The sequence below is a fragment of the Passer domesticus genome, chromosome 8 (genome assembly GCF_036417665.1).
Source record: "Passer domesticus isolate bPasDom1 chromosome 8, bPasDom1.hap1, whole genome shotgun sequence".
Taxonomy (NCBI): Eukaryota; Metazoa; Chordata; class Aves; order Passeriformes; family Passeridae; genus Passer; species Passer domesticus.
The window spans coordinates 35,724,259-35,745,955 of NC_087481.1; the positions used below are offsets into that span (position 1 = coordinate 35,724,259).

General features: G+C 36.4%; 1 protein-coding gene across 4 annotated transcripts in view; it reads left to right on the top strand.

The window, feature by feature from the left end:
* DLG5 (discs large MAGUK scaffold protein 5) overlaps positions 1-19,522 on the top strand; it is a 96,286-nt gene extending 76,764 nt beyond the window's left edge. For 2 of the 4 annotated variants that reach the window (XM_064430340.1, XM_064430344.1), the window contains exons 18-34: positions 182-329; positions 831-952; positions 1,980-2,069; positions 3,286-3,454; positions 6,438-6,515; positions 7,174-7,336; positions 8,223-8,356; positions 8,936-9,100; positions 9,444-9,627; positions 10,285-10,433; positions 10,733-10,903; positions 11,238-11,434; positions 12,129-12,272; positions 12,460-12,587; positions 13,332-13,441; positions 15,160-15,269; positions 17,674-19,522. In XM_064430340.1, the coding sequence (XP_064286410.1) occupies positions 182-329; positions 831-952; positions 1,980-2,069; positions 3,286-3,454; positions 6,438-6,515; positions 7,174-7,336; positions 8,223-8,356; positions 8,936-9,100; positions 9,444-9,627; positions 10,285-10,433; positions 10,733-10,903; positions 11,238-11,434; positions 12,129-12,272; positions 12,460-12,587; positions 13,332-13,441; positions 15,160-15,269; positions 17,674-17,777 (2,366 nt within the window). In that variant the 3' untranslated portion in view covers positions 17,778-19,522. The remainder of the gene's footprint in view (positions 1-181; positions 330-830; positions 953-1,979; positions 2,070-3,285; positions 3,455-6,437; positions 6,516-7,173; positions 7,337-8,222; positions 8,357-8,935; positions 9,101-9,443; positions 9,628-10,284; positions 10,434-10,732; positions 10,904-11,237; positions 11,435-12,128; positions 12,273-12,459; positions 12,588-13,331; positions 13,442-15,159; positions 15,270-17,673) is intronic. The other 2 variants (XM_064430341.1, XM_064430342.1) reach the window with 2 other exon arrangements.
* Positions 19,523-21,697: the final 2,175 nt, after the last annotated feature.

Genomic DNA, 21,697 nt, shown 5'->3' on the forward strand with positions numbered 1-21,697 from the left:
AAACATGGATGTATTATCAAAAAGGCGTCGTATGGTGCTTAATAATGTATTTATATACTAATATTTTTATTTATCATACATGTAAATGTTAAACTATATAATTATGAATTATTAAGGTATATTTTAAATCTGGACTTTGTATGCTAATAATGTTGATAAGAATATGCTTATATCATTGAAGCAGGGACAGTACCAAGAAGCTTGGCACCGTGTCCTGCAGTCACTGCTGTCATGAGAAATCCAATCTATACTGCCTGGAGCCACAGAGTTCACACCAGCAATTGCCCATCAGTTGCCAGCCAAATATGTCATCAGCACCTGCATCCCAGGTGGTTTAAAATTTATGTCTCCCTAAACTTTTGTTTTCATTAGGGTAAAATTGCTTCTAGTAGTCTGGTAGAGTGCAGAGTGAAACATGCACTTTGCTGTGTGTTATTTTGATCCAGTGGTCTCAAAACCATTATGGCATGTAAATGATGTGCCAGTTGCTTTCATGTCTTTTAGTAACTAATGGATTAGGTTTTCCTCTGCCCCGCTGGCTGATACTGACAAAGAAATTAATTTCTTTAATTAACTAATTTCTATTTTTTTTTCTTGTCACTGCCAAACCAAACAAAGCTTTTTTCTGTTTTATAGTACTTCAGGGCTATTTCTCTTCTGGCTTCTAATAATTCACAAAATGATGGGACAACGTGGAAGGAAAAATGAGAGAAGCATTCACTTTATTCAGTACATGGGCTAACCAACATTTTTTATTGGCCAGTTTCTGTTTGCTGAGGTTCTTTGCCCAGCTCTAACTGTTGCTCTATTCTGCTTTTCTTTTTATGTAGTTCCCAGCATCAAGGTCGCCTGAGTTTGGACCTAAGTCATAAACACTCCAGTGACTACTCTGAAAATTCACGTACAAGAGCATCTCACGGCTCAAATTCATTGCCATCTAGTGCCAGACTTGGTAACCAGCTTTTCTGAGTTATTTTCTGTGGGACTCCTGTATATTGGAGAAAGTTATAAATTGAAAACTCCTTAAGTACCCTTGTTATGGGATTTTCATAGTTGGCATTCCTCCAGTGTTCCTTTGCTTCATTTCTCGTGTGTTTGTGACTAAAAGTGCTCCCTGGAAGTTGCTGTATTTTAATTTGTTCTTTAGAGTCTCTTTGAAATGACACTTTGAAATCCCCTGTGTGTGCGGGATTCTCCTTTCCATGCCTGTTACTCTTTAAAAGTATCCTTAGAGAGATGGGACACAGGGCCAAAGGTTGAGGTTCAATGTGCTGATGAGAAGAAAGGAAAGGAGAGAGCCCCTTGAACATCAAGTCAGTGATGAGTAATGGCCAAATGTAAATTGCATTCTTGGAAAATAAAGTATACTTATCTTTAGTTGATTGACATGTAATTTTTTTATGCCTTTTTTTATGTATGCTTTGTAGCAGTGGCATTTTAATATTTTAGATTTATTTAAATCTTAAATTATATAATAACTTGCAGTTTTATATGTGTTTGTGTTCCTGTGTTCCCTCAAAGATTGAGTAGAGGATGGTAGCTTTATAAGCAAAAAGGGGCATAACCATTTCCACCAGTATCAGTAATATTCATCCAAGCAGAATGTAGTCAGAATATTTTAAATGCCCTTTGCAAAGTCCCATGAATTCTTAGTAAATAGAGGTGTTAGATTCTTGCTTGGACTTGGACTAAAGTTTAATTTCGTTGGAAAATACTAAAAATATTTTTTCACACAAGAATGTACAGTGCATATATACTGTGTAGCTGCATTGTGTTCTATTTATACTGACTGTGTAATCAAGATAATTTGCTCTAATTGTCATATTCACATTTATGAGGATAATCATCCAAGATTTTGCCTTGATCATTTAGAGGCCACTTTAATGCTCATTGAAGAAGTACAATCTAAATGCACCTTTTTTTCTTAATATTAGTGCTTTTACCTTTGTCTTTTTAATTTTTCCTTGTTCTAAAAATAGGTTCTTCGAGTAACTTGCAGTATAGAACAGAACGAATTAAGATCCCTTTAACACCAAGATATCCAAGGTCCATGATGGGCTCTGACAGAGGTGAATTATTTAATAACTAATTTTAGTCATACTGTTTTCAGCATAACCAAAACAAAGCCCTTGCAGTTGTTAAATCAGGTTGTACCACCGTCTAAGTAAGACAATTTTATTAAGGCTACAAAATCTGCATTTTGCCAGAGAAATGTTAAAAAAAGAGAAGAAACTTTCTAGTGAAAGTTGGTTTTTTTTGATGGTTGGCTTGAATACTGGCACACTGAGTAAAGGTGCAGATAGAAGTAAGAATAAGCATTGCTGTATGTTTTGTAGTTGTTGTTTCTTCTAGAATGATGCCCTGAAAATTTTAACAGTGAGCTGACATGCGGGTATTTTTTTGTTGTTTCTTTAAGTGTATTATTTGCTTACTGATCACTGATTGTAAATTATAGTTTGAAATGCAGTGAAAATATTTCAGTACTTCACTCAAAATTGTTTCGTGGAAGATGTTTAAAGACAAGCAGTAGTTGGAGTGCTGTAGAATCAGGAGTTTGCTGACAGCAATCAGCAACTCTTTGCTGCCATCATGGCTCAGATGTTCTGCAGCCTTAATGTATTGTGTGCAGTGCTTTTCCTAACTGGGCCAAGACAGTTCTGAAAAACAGCTTTCATTTGTGATTAATAATTTGAGGTTTATTTTCTGTAGCTTTTCAAAGGGAGCAAACTGTCAGGGCACTTGTTCTGTAGATTACTTAAGAAGAGTACAAGCAGGGTAAAGATGCAATCTAAGTAATATCAAGCTTGTTTGAAATTTCAGAGCTTTCCTGTCTCTTTGTAGGGTGCATGCTTGACTTGTATTATCTTTTTCAGGTGTCACATAATATACATCTTATGTAAAGAGAAGGGCTGAACATAAATATTTTATTTGAAAACAAACCTACATATTAGATTATCTTACTTCTTTCCTGTCTTTTATTTTTCTTTAACGTGCTTTTCAGACATGCTCATGGTGTAGCTTGTCTGTAACCTTGTCTCCTGTTGAAAATGGCAGTAGTTGTTGGCACTTGGAGAGGACAGGTTTAACACAGTCATTAAGGACAGTAAGTTTGCACTGTCTGAAATGAGTTACTTGGTCTTCCTAAGCGCCTTAAATGACTAATAGGTAGTGATCAGTCAGTCCTCTTTCTTGTCTCAGATGTGTGTGGTGCTTCACTGTGTCTGGGTAGATCTGCCAGCTGTGACAGATGCAGGACACTAAAACTCAACTGTTGCCTCTTCCTAGGCTCCTTGTCACATTCAGAATGTAGCAGTCCCAGCCTGATAACTCCTCCCCAGTCACCTCTTAACTTGGAAACATCCTCCTTCACCAGCAGCCAGTCTCAGAACTCCCTTTCTACATTACCTAGGATTTCCATTAGCCCCGTAGCTGTCGGAGAACGTAGAAAAGATAGGTAAGGTCCCCATGTTTTTTGTTTTTAATACCAATGTGACTGAGAAAATTTTGTGTTTGTTTATTAGTCTGAAGGAATGTGAGCATTTAATTTAAATGAAAAATAATGAGATGCAGAGGTGCATCTTAAGTCATGTTATTGAATGTTTTTTTCTTTAGCAAGTATGTAAGAGATCTCTGTGGATTTTAAGAATAGGTGATTTCATAAAGGTTTTGTTTTTTCCATGTTAGACTAATGGCAACACCAAGTAAGAGCAGTTTAATTGGAATATACCCTTTCAGTTTAACTACCTCACATGCTTATTTATGATAGCCTTGTTCTGTACTCTAGAAATCTAAACAAAATTAAGACCTAGTAACATCTGATAGCTAAATATCAGGTGCCTTAGCCTTGCAGACTGTGTGCTCCAACCACTGTGCCTTGATTCCATATAACCAGATAACATGAAAAATTGAGCACATAACTGTGGAAGAACAGTACAGGTGCAGTTTTACTGCCAACAGTACAGAAGATGTACAGATGTAATTTCACTGCTCTGACTGATCCCTTTGGCTGTACCTGGACCACTGCTAGTAATAGCATTCAGTATATGTGTAGGTGTTTGAAGAATTGGAATCTAATATGATAACTTTCTTAAAAACATGTGCATTGTGTTTAATGACCTTATATCTCACAATGAATATTTCAAGGATACGTTGCTTATAGTATCAGTCTTGGACATCTGTTTTCATTTTATCATGGTCTGACTAGACTGAATATATGAAAAGCTTTACACAAATTCAAATCATAGAACAGTAAGACATAAATGTGAAGCAGACTTTTATTTCCAATAAGGCAGCTAAATGCCATTCTGGCAGTGTAAAGGAGCTCTGATGTGTTGAAATAGATTAGATTTATGTCAACTTCAAGACCCCTTTGTATGCTTAATTTATGTGAAAACACTGACCATAAAAATGTGAATTATAAAATTATGAGGATATTCTGTATTTTAACTTTTCTGATATTAATAAAATGTTGTTCATAAAATAATACATGAAACTTTTGTCTTGTTTGAAGAATTTGTGACTAAGTTATTGTAGCAATTATAGAATGTCTTGTATACAAAGAACAGTGTTATTTGAAAGGAAACGTAAAGACGTTTTTTGTGAATTTACATTCTTTCTTCAGTGTGACACTTGTACTGCATGTACTCAACTTCTGTTCTCGTATAAATGTTTCTCTGATTGTCACTTGCAAATTCCAAGTGTCTTTTCTCTTTCACATGACTAATAATGTGAGTGTTCAGCTGAACAAGCTGAGTTTTGGCAGTCTGTATCTCTGTGTCTTTGAACACAAGATACACGTTCTGATCTCTGGGAAATAACAATTTTTTGTTAATGTTGATCATATTATTGAAGTACATCCAGGTTCCAGCTCCATCGCTCTTGATGTGTGCTTATGTGTAAGCCATATTGACTTTCTAAAAAGAGAATAATGCTAAGGTTTGGTGGTGGGTTTTTAAAAGAAAACTAACTATTAAGCAGTTCTCAGTTTAAGGAAGTAGCTACTTAAATCTATCCTAAGAAATGTTTAAATTTTGGGGGGGTTTTATAAGCTTTCTGTTTCCCACAAAATACAAATAATTCACTTGGCCTTTCCCCAGATGAAATTAATAATTAAATAGATTGAAAAAATGCAATATTTCTATTTGTTCTGTTGATGTTAATTAAAATGAAAAGATCTGATCAATAAGGACTTTTCTTCTCTACTCCATGTCTAGTGATTCTGGCAGGCAGTCTGAATATTATAAAGAAGTGCTTCATTTGATTTTGATAAAACTGCTTATCAAATAAAACACCTTTTTAATGTTATCCTTCTTTTTTACTTTATTAGTGCTTTGCTATACAGGCATAGTTATATGTCATTATGTTCTTTCTAGAATTCTCAGATATGTTTGTATAGGTTTGATTCCATCTTACTCCAATCTGAAACAAATTAAAAGGGGTGTGGTAGATGAAAAAGCAGAAAGGTACAATAAACAAAGCTTTGAAAGATGCAGTTTTAGTTTTTAAATTGGAAATAGACCTTGGTAAATTTTGTGACAAGAAGAAACTTCATGAAATATTGCTTACACTCTCATAAGCGAGTGAAAAAATAATCAGTTTTCTGCAAGTTATCAGAATTTAGTTAATTTCGGTTACATGCAAAAAATGTGAGCATTATAATAAGTTCACTATGTGGGTAACAATTGCTGAGGGCTTTCCCTCTAATGGTGATGTAAGATGTCTGAGTTCCAGACTTGCATTCATATCAGTAGACAACAGTTTTTCCTCTCATAGGCATTAATAAGCTGGCAAACTATTATGCCTCTGCTGCAGAAGGCTACCAAAAAGATCCCTTCAAAGACTGGCAATATGCATGGTTATGAGCCAATGTCCTCTTCCCTCTGTTCCCAGCCCCAAATCCTACTTTTCCCAAAAATATCCTTCTTCAGTCTCACTCACTTGAGTGGTAGTGAGTGAAGTCCAATTAACTTTTCTGGTCTCTGAAAAGTACAATAAAATAGTTTAAGCAGTTAGCACAATTTAGAGAACATCTATATGGCATAATGAATTTCTAGGAAGGAAAACATTCAAATTAATGCATGTCAAATGCAGTATAGTGGTATTAAAATAAAAAATACACCACACCTGGTGCCCAAGCTGTTTCATTCACACTGAGCTCAACTGTTAGTGCCTGGTGATGCTTCTTCTGTGTAGACATTTTTAAGTTTATAATAGTGAAAACCAGGACTTTTTAGAAGGCTACTGTCAGTTTATGCACATCATGGATGGACCAGCCTCATTTTTACAGGTGGATACATCCCAAATATGGGGGTAGGAAAGGGGAATGTTTCAGGGTATTCTTTTGTATAAGCCTTTTTCTTGTTATACTTACTAGTGTCTTACTACTGTTTGTCTTGTTCTAAGTGTTCTTGTCTTCTCAAATCTTCTGCATCTTTCAGATATCTGTTCCGTAATAGGTCTTTTCTGAGAATCCCTGTGGCTCCTAGGCCTAGGTTCTCATCACTAAGGAGTTTGAGGTTGGCCTGATCTAAGGTTGTCCTTCTCGAGCAGTATTGCGCACTTTGTGCTTTTTTTACGTTTGGATAATTGCCCTGAGGAGAATTTGCATGGTAATTGTAATGCTACCATGCAAACTGCTGTCTTAATGGCTTGAGTTTGCAACTGCTTAATTTTCATTGCTAATTTGTTTTTCCCAGCATACAAATATGAAATATTTTATTTGTGCTTTGTTGTCTTTTGGTTTACCACCTTACTATTCATTATGTTTATTTTCACTGGCAGTGAAGACTCCCAGCATTTGTATTTGTAACATACCCTTCTGGAATATGGTTTGACAAAGACATATTATATACAGCGGTTCAATTACTTTCATATAATATGCATCTGGAAGCTTCTTTCCTATCAACTTCATGACCATTCTATTTATAATTCATATTTACCATCATTTTTGGAGCAGTCATGTATCTGGTATACATTTACTTCTGCCACTGTACATTGCATGGTGTTAAAGGAATGCATTTAAGACCCTTGACAATTAGTGGGGCTTTTTAAGTAACTGTTCAAAGCTGTTTTATTATTACAGTTCAGACAGACATAAATATTGCATGTAACTATGGTATTGTGGTGGTTCAAGTGCAATTTTTTCCAACTCAGTTTTAAATTTCTCTTTAAAAGGCCCTACATGGAAGAGCCACGCCATGTTAAAGTGCAGAAGGGTTCTGAGCCGCTCGGGATTTCCATTGTGAGCGGAGAAAATGGTGGAATATTTGTTTCTAAAGTAACAGGTGGGAGCATTGCCCATCAAGCTGGCCTTGAATATGGTGATCAGTTACTGGAGGTAATTGCTTGCTTCCTATTGCTAAGGTTTAATAAATCAGTTTGTATGACTGCAGCCATAACTGCCTTCTCTAAAACAACTAAGTTGTGAAACCTTGTGCACTTGTGAGATGTAGCAAAGGATACACTCTATTGTAATAATCCATAATTGTGATTGTTGTGGCATTTTGAGGCTTTGTCATAAAAATAGCTTTTGATGGTATTTCTGCATCTTATATAGATGTAATTCAATTTAAAGCTAGTTAGTTTCAGTACTTAAAACAAAATAGTCCCAATCCCATACTCTGCCTATTAAGGGGAGTACATTTTCAAGCAGCTGGCTTTTGCCAAGTTTCATGCTGTTGTTGCTATGCCATATTCTTAGCTAAGATACCTGGTTAAAAAATTACTTATGTAGGCTCAATGATGTTTCTGCCTACTGTGTTAGATAAACACATGGAGTAGCATTTTGTAAAGTACAGGACTGCTTTGTAAGTGTAACATCATGTTAAAGCACCTTCTGTTGCACAGTGTGTTTCTTATTCTAAAATAGACCTGAATAGATCTGAATTTATCTTTAAATTCTGAATTTACTCATATTGGTGATCTGAAACAACTTGTATTTAATCAGTGATATCAAATCATAGCACAGCTCAGAATATGTATGTCTTTTAATAGTGAAAGTATTGTTAAACTCATTGTCAGGTTACAAAATACTTGAAAATTATGATGATTCCTTCCAAGGAGTAAACCTTAGAAATCACTGTATAGCAACATTTTTATTCTCTTGTTTTCTCCAGTGGGAATAAGTGAGCATTTAGACATTACACTAATTAGGACACTGAAAGAATGAGCTTGCTGGTTTCCATTCAGAAATTGACATTCTGATTTGTGCAATTTTTCCATAGTTTAATGGAATAAATTTGAGAAATGCAACAGAGCAACAGGCTCGACTAATCATTGGGCAACAATGTGACACCATCACTATTCTGGCTCAGTATAACCCACACATGTATCAGCTTGGCAATCACTCACGGTCAAGGTAAGGCTGGCTAGAACTGGAAAAAGACAGCTCTGCTGTCCACACAGTTATTTAGCTAGTAGCTTACTTCTGTACATTTAACATGTTTGCAAACGTGAGCACACGAGTGCTGATAAGTGTGATTGCTTTGAAAAATAATGTGTGAATACATGTTTGTCAAAAGATTGATGCTTGATGCATCTAAATATATTTTCTCTTCTATTTCTATTTTTTCTTCTATAATCCCTAAATATACTAAAATAAAATCCAAGATTACTTCTTCGTAGGATTATGAAATTTTAATACTTCAAGTATTTGTTACTTTTTTTCCCTAGAATTGGAATTTCCAGTTAGAGAAGGTATATGACCCGTTGAAATTACCCATCCTATTTTGGTGCATGATCACACTTCAAAACAGAGCTTTGTCTTTCTCATAGACTTACGGTGAACATATGTTTTTTGGCATGCCCATTTGAGTTATTGGGTTTGGCTTTTGTCTCCCTTACTCTAAAATTGACTTAAAACCAAATTAAAAATTTTGAGTGGAAAATATTTGGCATTAACCCTCCAATCTTTTCTACTGTTTTTTGCCTGTCCCAGTTCTCGCTTAGAACCTGTGAGTAACCATTCCACCCCTCAAGGCAGCGGAGCTGCAACGCCTGACAATCATTCCGTAATCGACACTGTGAGTGAGCAGGACGAAGGGACAATGACACCCCCATCCAAACAAACCACTCCAACTACAAGTCCCCGGAATTCCTTAAGGTAGACAGTGAAACTTCTGTCTTAAAGGAAAATAAATGGTCAGGGTGGATATGAAGGGTATTAAATCAGGAAGTGAATGCTTCTGTGAATGCTGTGTCTGGTTGCAATAAGTCAGCAGACAAGTTAAGTGGACCCCAGGATAGAAATGTACATGTTTTCAGACTGTTTCTGAAAAATCTGCAAGGAGTGAAGAAAGCTTTCTGCAAGATTGGTTTAGTTTAAAAGGTGATGTTTTGTTTAAGACTCTGTAGGTGACCTATTCTGAGTAATTTATATAAATATATATTCTTTAGATGGCAAGTTTTTAAATTTTAGTGTGTGTGTTGTTTCTTTTTGTCAAAAGGGGCCCTGTCGACACAAACAAAAGGACCCCTGAACCTAGAATTGTTGTTGTTAAAAAATCCCAAGTTGATCTTGGGATCCAGATATGTGGTGGAAACCTGTATGGAATATTTGTCTCAGATGTAGATGACGACAGCCCAGCAAAAGGACCTGATGGACTAGTCTTGGGTGACATGATACTTGAGGTAAGCACTTCAGAAATGTCGGCAGCGTACTGGCTAATGGCTGGGATGGCATAAAGAGAGTGGTGCCAAGTGCTGTGCTGTCCCACAGTGTGGAATGTTCTGTGAGCATTGAGTTCCTGCCACAAAACCCAGGTAAGAACGGTTAGAAAGCAAACTTGAATTTTGGCTGCAGCACACGAGGAGCTGGATGATGTGAATCTGGAGCTATCACTGTTGATAGCGCAAGATGCCCCGAAGTTGGAAGAACTCACCTATGTCTACCTGTAATTACTAACACCTGCTCCCTTCAGCTAAATGGGAAGCTTTGAACCCAATTGCTGTATGTAGGAGAAAGGCAAGGATATGAATAATACTGTGAAGCAGAGAATAATATTGATCTTACCACTGTGAAATTCTCAAGAGAATTTAGGGAAAACCATATATTGTGTCTTTGACTCTGCTTTCTGTGTCTGAAATGAGAATATTTATCTACTTGTCAAGACTGTTAAGGTGATAAACACACATTTTTGTGAGCTTTTCAGATACAAGTGAGCACTGAGACTTTCCCATTGAACTTGTAAGTGAGAAACTAATTTTGCTTGTTTTGCAAGCTCACCTACTTCTATGGCTTGTTAAAATACAATTTCACATCTAAAGGTTTGTTTTTGTGTTTTGCAGTATGGGTCCATTGACATGCGAAATAAAACAGCTGAGGAAGCTTACCTTGAAATGTTGAAGCCTGGAGAAAACATCAAAATAAAGACTCAATACAGAATAGAAGAGTTTAATAAAATAAAAGAACTTCCTGGAGATGGATTCTACATCAGGTATTTGAGCATGTCTGGTGATGACAGCATAAGGCTGTTAGGATAATATGCTGACCATCATATGAGAGAGAGGGGGAACATACGTTTTGCCATGTTTTTTTTAAATTTGAAATTTACTGATTTATCCAGCTATTCCCTCACAGCAAGTGCACAGTCTAGTATAGCAGGTCTTCCCTTTTCACTCATGTGTTCCTGAGTGAAGAGGATGCCACAAATCTGTTAACTTTTTTCAGAAAAGTTGTGTTCTTCCCTTGAGTTGATGGAGACCAGTTGCAGAGCCTGTTTGTCTTCCTTTCCAGAGCACTTTATGACCGTGTGGCAGAGATGGAGCAGGATTTAAGCTTTAAGAAAGATGACATTTTGTATGTGGATGACACTCTACCGCAGGGAAATTTTGGTTGTTGGATGGCTTGGCAGCTAGATGAGAATGCTCAGAAGCTGGAAAGAGGGCAGATTCCCAGTAAATATATGTAAGTGACTCAGTGACAGGATTAATTTTTAAAAAGTGTATGTCTTTACAAGTCTGACTAGTGAGATGTGATATAAAAGACTTGTTTGCTTCTGTTTTTCTGGGAGATGGTAATTCTTAGATATGTCATTTTAAGGATGGCATTTTAAATTCCATTTTAATATACATTGAATTAAATATATTGCTGTATCAAGTTGGTTTTAATGCTGCTAAATAGTAAACTAGAAATGACAATGTCCTGGGGCTCATCAGGCACAGCATCACCAGCTGTGATACTGTCAAAAGTATTAAAAATATAACTTTAAATACCAGCCATTTTGTCTGTTTTATTCTAGGATGGATCAGGAATTCTACAGGAGACACAGCATGTCCGAGGCTAAAGATGAAAACAGTTCATCTAAGACATTGTCAGCAGCAGCAAGGAGGTCATTCTTCAGAAGAAAGCATAAACATAAGCGAAGTGGTTCCAAAGATGGAAAAGATTTATTGGCTCTAGATACAATCAGTACAGACTCGATTCCTTTCTTGGATGGCAAGTACCTTTGTTGTACTTGGGAGGGCTTTGCCTTTATTTCCCTTTCATTTTTAATCAGGTGCAGCACAGCACAACAAATAATGTTACTTTCTAATTGCTGTGAATACAAATAGTGATCATTATCTCCAACAAGAATTTTTTTGTATTAAATTACAATCCAGTGTGTTTCAAAATATTTTCGTAATTTCTTCCTGGACCTATTAGCGTTACTATTTCATTTGGAGAGGGAGATTGTTTTTGATGCATGGTTTTGATCTTCCTTTCAACAATTTAATTTCGGTCCAGGTTGCTTAGTGTCGACAGAAATCCTGTGCATCACTCAAAATCTTCACTTTCTTCACTCCTTTAGAAAAATCATGTTGGTTAGAATACTTGCTTCTTGTAAGAGCTTAACTAATCAAGCCAGAGATATCAAATATTGTGTATTGTTTACACTTTTAGGGATGATTGGGAATGGTGAGGAGTTCAATTTTTTTAATTGAACAATAGGTTCAATTAGAAAAATGCCTAGTTTCAGCTGTCAAGTGGAAAAATTTCAATGATGACTGACCATATGTTGTATTTTGTCAAGGGCCCTTTGCCCTCCTTTGCAGAGGAGGTCTTCTCATAATTCCTATAAGGATGTTTGTGCCTGCTTGAGGAATGCCTGGAAATCTGTGCTTTTACAAATAAATATCTTCTGTGTGTGTAGATTCTGCAAGTTTGGCTTATCAGCGTGTCCAGAAAGTGGACTGTACCTCCCCTAGGCCTGTACTTATTCTAGGACCTTTACTTGATGCTGTGAAAGACATGCTGGTCAAAGAATCCCCTGGGAAATTTTGCAGATGTCCTCTTGGTAAGTATGCAAATATAGCAAATTTACTCATGTTTGGGATACACAGTAGTAACATCTATATAAATCAACAAAATGACAACACGAGGATGGATAACACCCCAAGAATCTGAATTTGCAGACATTGTGTTCTTAGCCTTGTTCTGTGCCTAAGGAACAGTAATGAAAGGGGATCTCTTCTGTGCAACAGAGGTGATGAAGGCTTCCCAGCAAGCCATTGAGCGAGGTGTGAAGGATTGTCTGTTTATTGACTACAAACGGAGGAGTGGACATTTTGATGTGACAACTGTAGCTTCAATAAAAGAGATAACAGAAAAGGTGAGTCAATTTTAATGCTGTAGTTCTTTGCACAATTTACATACTTATGTTGGGGGGTGGAAATTATGGTAGCAGCATCATCCTTTAAGACATTCAGAGAACTGTTACACAGGCTGTTAAATAAAATAAAACTTACCTTACTTTTGCATGTGACTATTTAAAATGAGCTCACCTTTGTAGAAACTTTTACAGTATTACTAAATAAAGTTAGAAATAATTTTCTTTAATTCATCCTCTATCACCTCCAAAAAAGGATTTAATTTTTTTAACTATTCCATTAATGCAGTCCTATAGAATATAAGCATCATCATAATCCTGGAGACAAATGTTACCTGAAGGCTGTTCACTGCTTACAGTTTTCAATCAAACCACATGGAAAGTCCCATTAATGCTTGTGTTTGCTTATAATTTCTGAATGAGAAAATTAATAGGAATATTTAAACTTGGGAAAAATGTAATGCATATATTTCAGTCTGAGTTTTCATTTCATAAGTTCTTCAAGTACTTTTTTTCCTGTCAGTGCATGGTTTTGGTACTATGAATGCAATTTCTTGCGGTTTTTCATCTTTTTCTTTTGTTATAAATCCTTTGGGTGCAAATTGCTCAGTAGTCCCAAAATGCTGTATGTATGGCAAAACTCTGTTGGGTTGCTATGATTTTTAAGTAGGGGAAGAAATGGGGGATTTGCATGTGTGCTTGTGCTCTTTAACTGAATGAGTGTTTTGCATTTACATTTGATCTTAGGATTGTCATTGTCTGCTTGACATCGCTCCTCATGCCATCGAACGGCTCCACAGTGTTCATATCTACCCTATTGTAATTTTTATTCGCTACAAAAATGCTAAACAAATCAAGTAAGTCTGTGAGGGGTATAGTTCAGGAATGTTTATTCTACCTTAAAATAAGTCTAAGTTTATTGTTTGTTTCATCCTAGTAATCTTAAATCTCTTAGGAAGGCCACTGAGGTTGGCTCAGTTGGTCAGAGCCTGGTGCTAATAACACCAGGATTGTGGGTTCTGTCCACTTGCTGAAGAGCTGGACTCAATGATCCTTCCGGGTCCCTTCCAACTCTGAACGTACTGTGATTCTGTAAAATGGGGAAAATGGTCCTTATAAAGCCCACTGTGAGGTATATGGTCTTAACTTCATTTGGGTTGCATGACAGTTAAGTGACTCTATCAAAGAAATCCATCAAGACCAAACTGAATGTCCGCTAGGAGGATCTTTGCTGACCTTTGTGGTACATTGTAAGACTGATACAGATGAGATCCATTGATGCATTGACCATGACAAAGAAGTGTTCTTCACGTTCTTGGAAGGGCCAAGAGTATGGATGCAGTTCCAATTGTTTCATAGCCTCAGCTTTCCCACCTTCATTCTCCAGTAAACAAAGCAAGGGAAGTCCCCTTTTGCCACAAAGTGCACATGCTGTGGTCTTCTCAGGCTGTGTTCTTTCAGTAATGGTGAAATTCCTGTTTGAATATAGCCAGGAACAGAGCACAGGATGTGCAAATGCCAGTCCCTCCCCTGATGTTTGAAAAAGCTTTCACACAGTGTGATAGATTGATTTGGCAAGAAGGGAAATAATCTCCCAACATGAATATTGAGAAACACTTTGCTAAGAGTTCTTATACTTGTGCTGTCTTCGTATCTAAAGTTGAAGACTTCTTATATTCTTGATCTGTAGGTAAATTTGTTTACTATCTCTTTAATAAAAAAGATAATTATTACTACTGTAAAGTGGAAACAGGACATAGAGCAATGAGGTGTATTTCATTACCACCATAGGATTGCGTGCTTAAATAATAAATAGTACTGTCATGTCTTGACCCACTTTGGAAGTGAAATTGTGACCATTACAGCTGTTTCCTTTTTTTGGAAAGGTACAGTGGTCAAACTAATCAAGTAAGAATTTCTGGCAGTCATCAGTATAAGTTGCAGTGGCACATTTTGGCTACTTGTTGTGTGCACCAAAAGTTTGTCCAAACACCCTTTTACATACAGCACAAGTTCTATTGGCATTCTCTGAAATGCACACAGCAGTGATAGGTTAGTTTAGTAATTATGTTTTTAAATAATTATTTTGGCATTTGCATTTCTCTGGAGTTTTTTTTCATATTTTATTTTCAAGAGCTTGCATAATAGAAAAAGAGACATCTCAAAAATGTGTCATAGATATGATAACATGGAAATACTGTATTTAGTTGATGCTCGATAGTTCCCCAGCCCTTAGGGTGGTACTTGTGCCCAGCTTTGTGTAAGAATTACTAGCATGTATATGAGATGATGGTCCAATTCATATGAACTGGAAAAAAAAATATTCTTTCTTAATCTGCTGCCTCCTAGTCTCTGAAACTTTAAAGAACTGAAATGATCATGATGACTGCTGATACTGCTGAAACACAGTAGATGGCACTCTGGGCCTGGGAGTCTGCTTGCATGTGAATTAGCCTTTCCTATTCACCCAACTAGAGGCACTCTTTTCAAGTCCATTAAAAATTACTTATAGAAGGTGTTTTGTGGTTTTTTTTTTTTTTTTTTTCTCTTTTGTTTGTGGTTTTTTTTTTTTCAGAGAGCAAAAAGACCCAATCTTCCTGAGGGACAAAGTTACACAAAAGCATTCCAAAGAACAATTTGAGACAGCTCAAAAAATAGAACAGGAGTATAGCAAGTACTTTACAGGTTCGTATTCAATCAAATTTTCAGTAGGAACGCAGTGGTAATTTAATCCATTTGCATTTTAATTCAGATGATCAATGTCCTTTCAATGAGCATCTTGATTTTTTCATTCTGCCTTCTCTTTTGATGAACTCATGTTCTGTTATTTTATTTTACCAGAAGAGGAAATGTCAAGATAGAAATCTCCTTTGTTCTGAATGTTATAATCTTATGGTCTAAAGAGGTTCTGAAAAGGTTTTTATTACTAGCCAGTAGCATAGAAAGTATGGTCAAGATTTGATGATTTGACATTGTATTGTCAGTGTTATACCATGTAAGGAGTAGAAGGGTTTTCTCAATTGTGAAAATCAAACAAAACAACGGAAACCCTTGGTAGTTTAAACTAACAAATGATGATTGCCAAAGGTCCGTTCCAGCCTCAACCCTTCTGTAATTGTGTGATTTTGATTCGTGAGCCATACTTTAAATGTTTCAACAATGGAAAAAAATTGTCCAAGGTTTCTTGAGCATGTATTGTAATTTGGAATAATTAAATTCAACTTTAGAAGCCTCTTTAACTTCATAAAATCATGAAATCAGTCTTGGATTGTAGTATTTTTACTAGAGGAAAAAAAACAACAGTGTTTGGAGATTGTTCATTTCAGAGTATATTTCCATGGGGTTCCACATATCTAGAATTTTATCACCACTCTTCTGAATGTATCTTGATGTTCATGGCAGCAAAATTTAAATAGAAAAACAAACACCCTAGCTAGCCAAAACCTAACTTTTCATCTCCTGAACAATGGTATTCTTACAGAAATATATTGAGGCATAACTGCCAAGTGCAGACAGACAAAAGGGTGTGTTTAGTTTAGAGCTCTCTCAGTGCATCGTGAGAGAAGCCATGTGTTCTCAACAAAGTGTTATGTAATAGCCATACAAATGTTTTTTACATGATGCGTACTAAACCTACAGAGAACTTGACGTGCACATGGCCAAATTGCTTCACCACATGTTATCTTCTGCTTCTTGCTTAGTCATTTGTGGCATTTTAGTTTGACCCTGACAGTGGAAGGGGCACTCAGTCCAAGAGAGTCTTACATGTGTCTTCTCACGTGCCCTGTGGGAAGGGCCTCCTTCTGTTGGTGCCACTGTGCAGTGGACTCCAGCTGTCTGAAGCACTTCCAGATGCTGGTAGTCAGAGAGGGTTGCTGTTCAAATTGCACTGACATTGAAGCTTGTTGAAGTTACAATACTGTGCATGAAATAAGCCTGTAGATAGCATGTAGCTAGATATAAGCATGTTGTCCCTGTTAGATTAGTCATGGAGCTATAAGTCACGCTCTCTTTAACTACTAAGAGCTCTTTAACTGCTTCATGGACATCAGTTTTTGACTAATGACTTCACAGTTGGCTTTGTTTCCTCTACCAAGTTGTAAACACAGTGTGTAATCTTAATAACTTCTTGCTTGCCATTTGTCACTGTTCATAGACCTTTTCAGAATACAGTTACTGTATTCTGTATCCAAAGTCACCAGACATCATTAACTGTGGTGTATATTGCAGAGCCAAATATTATATATTTTATGTGACATCATATTTTTTCTTTTCAAAAAGAAAAATTATACCTTAAGCTGTGTAAGACTTTCCATACTTTTTCAACATTAGTGATAGCTGTAGCCAGAGGCTTTGCTGGCTGACATATTTCTCAAGTCATGAAGTTCCTCTGTTTTTAAGTATTGAAGACAGTATGTTCTCCTTTCATGTGTCAGTGGTGGCATTTTACTTCTTGTGTTTAACAAGGGTAGAATAAAAGGTGTTCATTTATCTTGTGAATTGATTTTCAGGGAGTTGCTTGCTGTTGGCATTTTGTTCCTTGCATCTGGTTGATGATAAGAATTGGAGTAGCAACCACTGCTGTTTTATTTAGCTCAGCGATCTGTGAGCTGCTCATAATTTACTTCTAATATTTGTAAATAGTGTCTAGTTGCTACAGCTATAGTCTCTATGTATATTACCCCGTAAATATAAAACTCTTAGCACCACATGTTGAACAGAGAAAGTTTATTATAGCAGGTTCTGACCATCTTTAGACTTAAACTTTGCCACCTGATGCCTCTGAAAATAGTACATGGAGGCCACTTACAAAACAGTTGTCTTAGCTGATTATAGCCATCAGTTCCTTGACTTCCCTGGATTGTTTTAGGAGCTAGTAGAAGAAACTGTGTGTTGAATGCTTGACCTCTTAGCTCTGTTTAATTTTTTTTTTTAAACAGAGACATGCATCTGTCAGATACTGAGTTGAGTTGCTTAATTCTCATCTGTTGATAAACACTTTGCAGATAAATGCAGAAGACTGTTCTTGGTAATTACTCAAACCTGTTTGTTCCAGTCTTATTTGAATGTGGGGTTTCTTCTTCTCCAGGCATTGTCCAGGGAGGAGCCCTTTCAAGCATTTGCACTCAGATTATGACGACTGTCGACCAAGAACAAAACAAGGTCCTGTGGATCCCAGCTGGCCCACTGTAGATTTATTTTGCTGTGAAACTACTTTCCAGGTGTAAATAACCAACTAACTTTCTACCCAACGGACTCAGTTGATTTCTGTCTTTTTAAAGATATCCATAAGTGATTTCTGTTTCGTGAAGGGGAATGATAACACTGAACACACGAGGACCTGACGAGGCATGTGGGAAGGGGCAGATCACTTCACCGAGCTTGTCTCTCACATCGTACGTGTACACATGACAGCTTGTCACAAGGGTTGTGACCTGTGTGTACTTGTCCAAGAGTAATGAATTTAACAATGCTGCAAAACCCTGTAGAATGACACGTTTACAAAAACCTTTTCAAAGTATTTGGTTCTTGCTGTTTACTTGAATGTCTTTTTGTTTTGTTTTGTTCTTTTTTTAACTCTGTGTCCTTTCACTTAATGAGGTAACTCTCCAAAGTGGAGTGAAATTTCTGAGTATGAGCGGGCAGTTTATGCACAATGTGACTCTTAGTTACAATTTTGACCATTTCTAAGCACATTGTTGACTTGACAACCAGGTAATAACGTGGGATTGAATCGGTACGTCTTGGGAGTAAGCTCAAAAGGAAGTACACTCCTACACAGGGCAGACCACTGTTTGTATCCTGTCAATGCTTGTCTGTCAAAGATATCGTTTCTTGTTTTATGCATGAAGCTAATATTTAAACATCATAATGTATCTAAGCAATCCAAGTTTAACATGTGTTGACAAATAATAATTTTTGGTTGTTGGGCCTGGATTAAGTACAGGTGGGGTAGAATCATAAACTAGGCCTAGCATGCTGTGTTCTATCACTTTTAGATACTGTAAATATGGAAAGCTTATGTTGGTGCAATTTTGCAGGGTAATTCTTAAGCTTTGTACTTCAGTGTGTAGCATTCACATAGACTGTTTTTATTTAAGAGCAGACACAGTTTTAGGGCTTTGATTAAAAGCCTTTAGAAAGGTACTAAATTGTTAGTGTTTTCACTGTCAAAAAATAAGTGATCGTTTAGTTTTGGTTGCAATACTTATTTACCTGTTGTACCAAACTCTATTATATCGGTTCCCTTTTTGTTTTTTTGCACTTCTGACTCTGTGTTCCTGACACAGGTTTTGTACCTGTTTCTTCTGTCTCATGTGCCATGTCTCCAGGGTACTGTATTTTAATTGTTTTTAAAATATTATTTGAATAGACCTGCTTCTCAGTCACTGTTTCTAACATTTCATTATGTAGGGTTTCTAATTTTACACTACAGGCTGTAATTTTGCTTCTGGTTGCAGCTTTTATAATTAAAAAAAGGGATTCTTCTTGCACAGTTCTTCAAGAAAGATCTGGTCCTAAATTTAAATACTGTTTTACAGTTGCTATTTTATAGTTCAAAATACTTTTTATAGTATTTATATAGTTACACACTATATAGAGTATTCTGAACTATAAAAACATCTAAAATATATATAGTATTTTATATAGTATTACACCATACTATTATAATACTGTATATATAAATAAATACGAAATTGAATGGATGAAGTACTTCTCATGGTGAGGGACAGAAGTTGTTTTTTGTTTATCTCAATTTTTTGTTTGTTTTGTTTCTTTTTTAAAGTTCGTGATCAGAGTAGACTCCAGTGGTACAACTGAAACAGACAGGTACTGTTCTGACATGGATTTTTCTGTACTAAATGAAAATGTCACTTTGTATCAAAAAAAAGTTAAAGAAACTGATTACTAAATAAAGGTCAATTTCTGTAACTTCACTTGTGTGTAATGGTTGCATAGAGCTCATGCTCTTCTTAACTCTGTTTAGCTGAGTCCTCATACAAGGTTTGAATTTCTGACTAAAATTGGCACATCCACCTGATAGTTTCAAATACCCACCATGAGAAGAACAAGTTTGTTTTGTGCTCTTGCCTATCCTTGGATGCATAAATACCAGAGATGTTTGCAAACTGTAGGAGACAAGAAGGTAGGCGTTGGTTTGTGTTAACATTTTTAATGTTCTGGCCCATTGGTGTCAAGGATTTCAGATGGAAGTGCCAGTTGATTGGATGGAGGCTTTAACTGAAGAATGAGTCTATCACTGATATTTCCAAGGGAGTGTCATTAGGGAAAAATGAGAATATTAGCTCACAGGCACATTGTAGAATGCTCTCAGTTTTTACACTTCTGAATTTCCAGTCTCTTTTGTTCACTGAGTTACCTGAAAGCCTAGGAAGGATAATTATTATGTACTAACTTTTCTGCTTTATCAGTTTCTTTATTCTTAGATGCCAGATAGTCAGCTTCAGCATGAACCCAGTTTGTGGATGGACAAGTCTTGTAATCTGCATAACTAGTAATAGCCTTTAGTCATAAGGACTTGCACCTTACCTGCTCTTGAAAAAACCACACCTTGGTAACATCATCTAATAGGGGATGAAGAAAAGGAGAATAGGCAGGTTCTGGCAGGTAGGTAACAGCCATACATTGCATATCTTCTGTCACAACCAAGTAGAACTGAAGTCGTGACTGAACACTAGGAAGAGATGCCTTTAGCTCAGATCAGGAGTTTCCTGATATACCATTTTCTTTTACAATATTATATGCCAGACATAAATTTAGCCCTTGTTCTGGAAAGAGTAATTCTGTCCAGATATTTAAATAAAGAATATAGTTAATGTGGGTATTTTAAAAAGAGTTTCAAAATAGTAACGTTAGAAACAAAAAGTGTGAAAAGTTCACCTTATGCTTAGAAGCCACAGTTGAGCATGTGTGACTGCAGGTAGAGTTACCTAGAAATAAAAATCTTCGGACTTCATTTTTCTACAGCTGAACTGACATAAAATGGCTGAAGATACTGCAGCCCATCTATGTGTGATTTGTTGCTAATATGTTGACAAACATCTTCTTGCTTTCAAACCTTTACATTCTGTTTGCATTGACCTGAATTGCAGGGCAAGTGTTTACCTGATCCAAAATTACCCTGTGACAGCTGCCAATCTCTCTGCCTCAGACAAGGGTTCTTTTTCAGTGCCTGATAAAGTTGGAGGCCATATCCTAATCCTTTGTTGTGAATGCAAGCATTGCTTTAAGCAGTCTTGAACAGTTCTCCTAGGTCTGTCTCTGATGGATGTATTCGTGGCTAAAATACCATCTTGTAATATTTTCTAGACTTTTGTTTAAGGCTCCATGTAATTTCTACAATTCTGTGCCTACAATTCACATGGACAGCTTCTGTTGCAATAGACTCACACTGGAGAAATACGCGCTGGCTTGGAAACTAAAGAGAATACTCTGAAAAATACAGATACCCAATAGGCTTTGGTCTTGTGCAACAGCTAGTGAAGGCTCCAGAACTGCAACAGAAGTTTCTGAAGAGCAGAAAAAAGGTGCTTGGCCTCTTGTAAATTTTCTTAGGCTGCTGTGCCCATGAGTGTGAGTTTCTTACTCGTTTGATTGGGTTTTTTTCCAATGTGAACTTGTTTATCATTTTGTTTATAAAACGGCTGAAAAAGTACATTTTTGATAACATCTGGTAAGTAACTTTTGAGCTATTCAGTTTGTCATTTCTCTTTGATCACAAAGAGATGCTTTTTCTGACACGACACAAATGATGTGAGCATGAATCCAAAAACCAGGTGAACAGGGGATCCTCTTACTTAAGTGTGAAAATACCAGCTTCGTCTGGGATTGTTCATATCTGTTTTAACAAACAATTCCTTACAAGCTTTTGTAAGAGTAGTTGTTTTTTACAGTACCTATAATTTTAGATGAGGACTGGAACTTTATATTTAGACAAGTTCATCAGTTGTCTGTCTATGTGGATCCTTTTCTTGAGGCAAACTGTGGATAAACTGTGGTTAACTGTGGAAGCATACTGTGACTAAAGAAATTTAAAACATTTTCAGTTCTGCAGTTATCTTGTAGACTTTGAGTGTGGAAGACGATTATTT